We start from the raw sequence: 6,000 nt of genomic DNA, 5'->3' as shown, positions 1-6,000 counted from the left end.
CACAACAGTCAACTGTAAACTGATTATCCCTTTTGGATAAAGCTGAAGAGGTTATTGAATATAGTCGTAAATACTGTCACACACTTGGAATATTTACCTGCAAATAGCTCCCGCGTCCATTATCATCCTCGTGCCAGACGGAAGGAGAAGTACCGCACGCCAGCGGACGAGTCTGTCCGGTGCTTGAGTGGAACCCGAAACGTGACCACGCCCACTTGCAAGCACGTACGGCGTTGAGTGCGGAGGTTGCCGTCAAACCAATGGCACACTAGCGACTGTGACTGGTCGAGAAGCGGTCGATACGAGCCAGCGGTTTTACATTTGGCACTTTCAACACTTATTTCCGATTGAGCGTTAGGAAAAAGCCCGCATCTTCCCCCTTACACCGACGGGTTCAATAACACCGCGCAACGTCGTGCAACATCACAGTGTACGTCTCGAAATAAGGTCGAAGTTCCAGCCGATGCGAAATATCTTTAATGTAGATTTATTTTTCTTTTCTTTCTTTCTTTCTTTCTTTCTTTCTTTCTTTCTTTCTTTCTTTCTTTTTTCTTTTCTTTTCTTTTTTTTTTTTTTTTTTACAAAGTATGCATTGCACAAATTGGACGTAACGTATTTACAGAGCATTTGCTACACAAGTGACACGACACGGAGAGGGCAAATGGTGCCTGTTGGTTATAAAAAAAGATTTAAAAAAAGTACCGTGACATTTTGACATTAATACGGTTTCCAAATGTCCCATCAACTGCTTGAATCGAACAAAACCTTCAAAACTAGTGGTTTCCTCCTAGTCTGACAACCAGTCCGTTTTAACTTGCATTTATTCAGTAAAATATAAATCGTTTAAATATTCGGATTAAGTTTTCCATTTACCAAGGTCTTGTTGACAATAATCTGACTATAGGCATCTGATGCTTTTGCATTATAATGAAAAAATATGTTTTCCATATATTACTCCGATGAAATATTGGTTACAAGATTATCTACATGTATTATGGGTAAAATCAGCAGGTAATTAAAGACTGCACAGTGACGGTTAGCAAACGAAGGGAATGTCTACAGTGCCCCCTAGTGGTCAACAGTATTACTCAATAAACATCGGTTGGATTCTGAGGCGTCCCACTGATTTAGCAGTAAAGGGCAGCACCTAGTAAAAAATATTACAATGCAAATCTGTTTCTTTACAAAAGGTCACAGGTTACAATATATTATAAACAATATAATTACATAATTTACTCATTAATTTTCAGACGTCGTCTCATTGACCCAAATCCCTTAATCCAATATAAACCCCAGTGTATTAGTGGTATGACAACAAATGTCAAGTTTCCATGTTGGAAATCGGAGAGTATGATTTGTATATAACCAGTCCAGAGCAGAGTACTGTAGTGCCACAGTTCTTAAACCTTTGCACATATCCTGGATCCTGTAATCAACTACACTCAGTTTCATTTTAGGACCGAAGAACTTTGAAAACATATTGCTTTTACAGTATCATATGGCAACCAAATAAACCCAAAGTCCATCTTTGGGCCGGGACCCATGATATAAGAAACCAGGAAGTACAGGAAGATGGGAACATCCCCTCAGATGTAAACGCATTTTTTATGTGCATAGCAAAGACTGATATCAAACCATCCAGGGGCGAGGCAAGTGTTTTAGGGCAGTGCCCCGCTGAATGTGACAATGGGCAGACAGAGGAGGGAGCAGAAGGTGGAGTGGAGAGACTGAGATTGCGAGGAGAGGATTTTGCCTTGGCTCCAGCCAGTACAGTTATCAGGTTTGTAGCACACTGATATCTCACACCTGTATGGGACACAGAGGGATAAGTAGGTCAGTGAAATAACAACACATCTGAGGGAGTTTGTGGCTAGCTTATGTATGTGCATTGGTGTGTGCCAGTGTCTAATTGTTCCCATGTTTGTATGTGTGTGTGTGAGTGTGTGTGTGTGTGTCTTTGCCTAATTATCTTGTAATCTCACTTCTATAGCTGGTGAAAGGTTTTTTTTTCTATAACTGTCTCCTCATATGTTTGTGTGCATATACCAGCACCCTACCCCACCCACTTCCCTCTAATCGGGGGAACAATGGCCACCCCACTTAGAGGGACGAGCTCCACCTAAAACAGTGTCATTTATTAGTTTAGGTGGAGACTTTAATATGTGTGGTGGCTCCTGTCTTCCTCTACGCGGTGTATGTAAAGTCAGTGTCTTTGTCATCCATCCACACCTGGTGACACTCTGCAGGATCTTCTTTTCGTCTTGGTCGAGACACACAGCGAAGGTTGTGTTGCCAGTACCACTGACCTGCACCTTGTCCACCTTCACTTCGGTCACACTCAGCTGCTGCGGGTGAGAAGAAAACATTACAAAACTTTAAATCCAAAGATGAATCATTCAAAAACCATTTGGGGCCCCCTGGAAACTTTCAAACGTCACAAAGTGAAATTTTCGAACTGTGTAAAAAATCTTATGGCTGGCATTTCCCTTCAAATTTGTGGTAAAGCTTTTGTGTGATGGCACTGAACTGAAGTTTTTGTGTGATGGCACTGAACATTTTTGTAATTTCAGATGCGACCAGACTCGCTTGAATCAATATTTATGACCATGAGAAACCAATAAGAAAAAAAAAATCTTTTTTTTGTGGACCCCCCCCCTTTCCTCCCCAATTGTTTTTGTGGATCCCCCCCTTTCCCCCCAATTGTATCCGGCCAATTACCCCACTCTTCCAAGCCATCCTGGTCGCTGTTCCACCCCCTCTGCTGATCCAGGGAGGGCTGCAGACTACTACATGCCTCATCCGATACATGTGGTGTCGCCAACCGTTTCTTTTCACTTGACAGTGAGGAGTTTCGCCAGGGGGATGTAGCATGTGGGAGGATCACGCTATTCCCCCCCAGTTCCCCCCCCCCAAACAGGTGCCCCGGCTGACCAGAGGAGGCGCTAGCGCAGTGACCAGGACACATACCCACATCCGGCTTCCCACCTGCAGACACAGCCAATTGTGTCTGTAGGGAGGCCCGACCAAGCCAGAGGTAACATGGGGATTCGAACCGCTGATCCCTGTTTTGGTAGGCAACAGAATAGACTGCTATGCTACCCAGACACCCTTGAAATTTTTTTTTAAAAACACCCCAACATTGTTTGAATACAGAATAAGTAAAACAAATTGTATTTTAACTCCAGTTGTACAAATTGTATTCGAATTAGCTAAAAGAGGTTAAATTCTTGCACAATAGGTACAAACTGTCAAAACCCAACAAAATGCAAAATACATTGAAACACTGCCTACACTGTGGCTTTTCCCCTGAGTGGATGAGAGATGAAACTTGTGACAGAGACTGATTTTGAGTTTCAGTTGGCAGAGTTGCTTGTGAAAACATGCCGCTAACACCGTGAGCCGGCATCTTCGTACACACAGAACACACAGAACGTGAGAAACATCAGATCCAGCCTACCTGGTTGAAGCCCTTCTTTGTTTTACAGTTCTGTCTCTTTAGCACCTCGGTCATGGTCAGCAGGAGGCACTCCATCTTTGAATCTGACAAAGGAGTTTGGTTTGGATCATTAATGCTTCAGCTCTTACATGGTAAAGCTTTATCATGAGCTCTTAGAGGGGACAAGAAAAGGAAAAAAAGGGGTTTTAATTACATTTGGATTGACCTATAAAATCTTACTGTGTGTCCTACATGTTATGTTATGTTATGTTATGTTACATGTTATGTTACATGACACATCAAATCTCCACCATGTGTTTTTCTCCAAGTATACGTTAATTATGGTAAGATTCTTGAAGAGTGGCACTGGCTAATCAGAAATAGTCCTTTGCAATCTTTGTTACCCTCCATAGCATTAAATGTAGATTCAACAAAGAAATCTAGTTTTGATTAATGATAATGATTAACCTCCCCCCCTTTTCTCCCCAATTGTACTTGGCCAATTGCCCCACTCTTCCGAACCGTCCCGGTCACTGCACCGCCCCCTCCGCCAATCCAGAGAGGGCTGCAGACTACCACATGCCTCCTCCAATACATGTGGAGTTACCAGCCGCTTCTTTTCACCTGACAATGAGGAGTTTCACCAGAGGGATGTAGCGCGTGTGAGGATCATGCTATTCGCCCCAGTTCCCCTTCTCCCCTGAACAGGCGCCCCGACTGACCAGAGGAGGCGCTAGTGCAGCGGCCAGGACACATACCCACATCCGGCTTCCCACCCACAGACACAGACCAATTGTGTCTGTAGGAACGCCCGACCAAGCTGACGGTGACACGGGGATTCGAACCAGCGATCCTCATGTTGGTAGGCAACGGAATAGACCACTACACTACCCGGACGCCTGATAATAATTAATTTTAGCTATGATCAAAAGAAACAAGATAGTCAGTAACAAGGTGATTTTGGCACCTCTAAAATCTCCACAGAATTGTCTTGAGAAATAATTTTAGGAAAACCATGACTGCATTAGTTTGGCTATTGGTAATAGTGTACCTATCTCCTCATGACTCTTGCATGCTTTGGCCAAGTTGACTGAAGTGCAGAGTTTGGTTTCTCTTCTCTGTTGACTTCTCCCACTAATCACCACCTGACAGAGAGAGGGAGACGCGATTTAAGGTTCAGTTCTCTTCCTTTGGAATTTGGAAACAAAAAAAGAAATTTGTGGTTAAATAGAAAAAAATAGCAGCATTTCTTAGTTCATATTACAGCTATTCAAATGCATAATGGCACCAGAACGATAGAGACATTTTGAATTGGACACCAATACTGACAGCTGAGGAGCAAAATTAGAAAGTGTATTGATTTCCAGATAGATATTCTTTGGCATGTTGACAGGGGTCAGGGAGATACATAGGAGACAATATTAAAGTTAAATTGTATAAATAGTCCATGTGACCCTGAATTGGATTTATCAGGTAGAGATGGATGCATGGATGGATGGATGGAGGGATGGATGATGGATGGAGAGATGGATGGATGGCTGCATGGATGGTTGGTTGGTTGGATGGATGAATGGAGGAATGGATGGAGGGATGGATGATGGATGGAGAGATGGATGGATGGATGGCTGCATGGATGGTTGGTTGGATGGATGGATGGATGGATGAATGGAGGAATGGATGGATGGATGGATGCATGGATGGATGGATGTACAGATGGATGGATAGATAGATGTAAGATTAAATAGTGGGTCTAATATCAAACACTATCCTACCCTGTTGTAAACCACCTCCAGCATTAGAGGCAATGCTTCTCGGTCGCCGTCGATGCCAAATCTCTTGCTGGCGGCACCTACACAGGGACAGAGATGGACATTGCGATAGTGTTATGGGGAAGTGGAACTGCAGCACCATTGGAAATAACACTACATTGTAGTGTTTTAGTTTACTTAACCCTCCATTTTATAGACAATATAAATATGATCCATAAAGAACTAGAGGCTTTTTTTGTGTGAATATTTCTGAGGGACAGTCTTATATAGCGCTTTTCTAACACTCAAAGTCACTTTACAATAAACGGGTGAAACAAGACAACAGATGAACATAACACAAACATATAGGGGTGAATGGGAAAGGGGGGCTACGAGAGGGAGAAGCGGCAGCCACACACGACACCAGCAGTACTCTCCCACTTAAACAGCTACAAAAGGGCAAGGAAAACAAAAAACAACAGCACTGTGGACGTTGATTTTCTGTAGGGGTTTACTCCCGTAGCCTATTCCTCTCCCGAGGTATCCACTAGGCAGTGGCACTATTTAACCCATAGCTGGGTAAACACCGCCTGGGAGGCGCTACAGGAGCCTCAGAGCCCACACTACCAGGCTCAAAAACAGCTTCTTTCCACAAGCTGTTGCCCACCTGAACCTGGCTACCCACTGAATGTCTGTAGATATTTTTAAATATTTTGTACTCCAGCTCTCTTTTAACTTATTTTTAGCTTTTGTTCTTCATGTGTGTATATCTTATACTGTGTTTGCTGTGTTTGTCTGTGTCTGTCTTGCACTGTT

The 6,000-nt window shown here is 43.2% G+C and overlaps 1 protein-coding gene across 1 annotated transcript in view; it reads right to left on the bottom strand.

Annotated features, from left to right (window-relative positions):
• Positions 1–517: 517 nt before the first annotated feature.
• pik3r5 (phosphoinositide-3-kinase, regulatory subunit 5) overlaps positions 518–6,000 on the bottom strand; it is a 40,452-nt gene continuing 34,969 nt past the window's right edge. The window contains exons 14-18 of the mRNA XM_056280353.1: positions 5,209–5,285; positions 4,488–4,581; positions 3,458–3,540; positions 2,230–2,345; positions 518–1,806 (exon numbers count right to left, since the gene is read on the bottom strand). Coding sequence (XP_056136328.1) covers positions 1,659–1,806; positions 2,230–2,345; positions 3,458–3,540; positions 4,488–4,581; positions 5,209–5,285 — 518 coding nt within the window. The 3' untranslated portion in view covers positions 518–1,658. The remainder of the gene's footprint in view (positions 1,807–2,229; positions 2,346–3,457; positions 3,541–4,487; positions 4,582–5,208; positions 5,286–6,000) is intronic.

Source organism: Lampris incognitus, chromosome 5 (assembly GCF_029633865.1).
Source record: "Lampris incognitus isolate fLamInc1 chromosome 5, fLamInc1.hap2, whole genome shotgun sequence".
Classification (NCBI taxonomy): Eukaryota; Metazoa; Chordata; class Actinopteri; order Lampriformes; family Lampridae; genus Lampris; species Lampris incognitus.
This window is presented reverse-complemented; position numbering and strand designations above follow the sequence as displayed.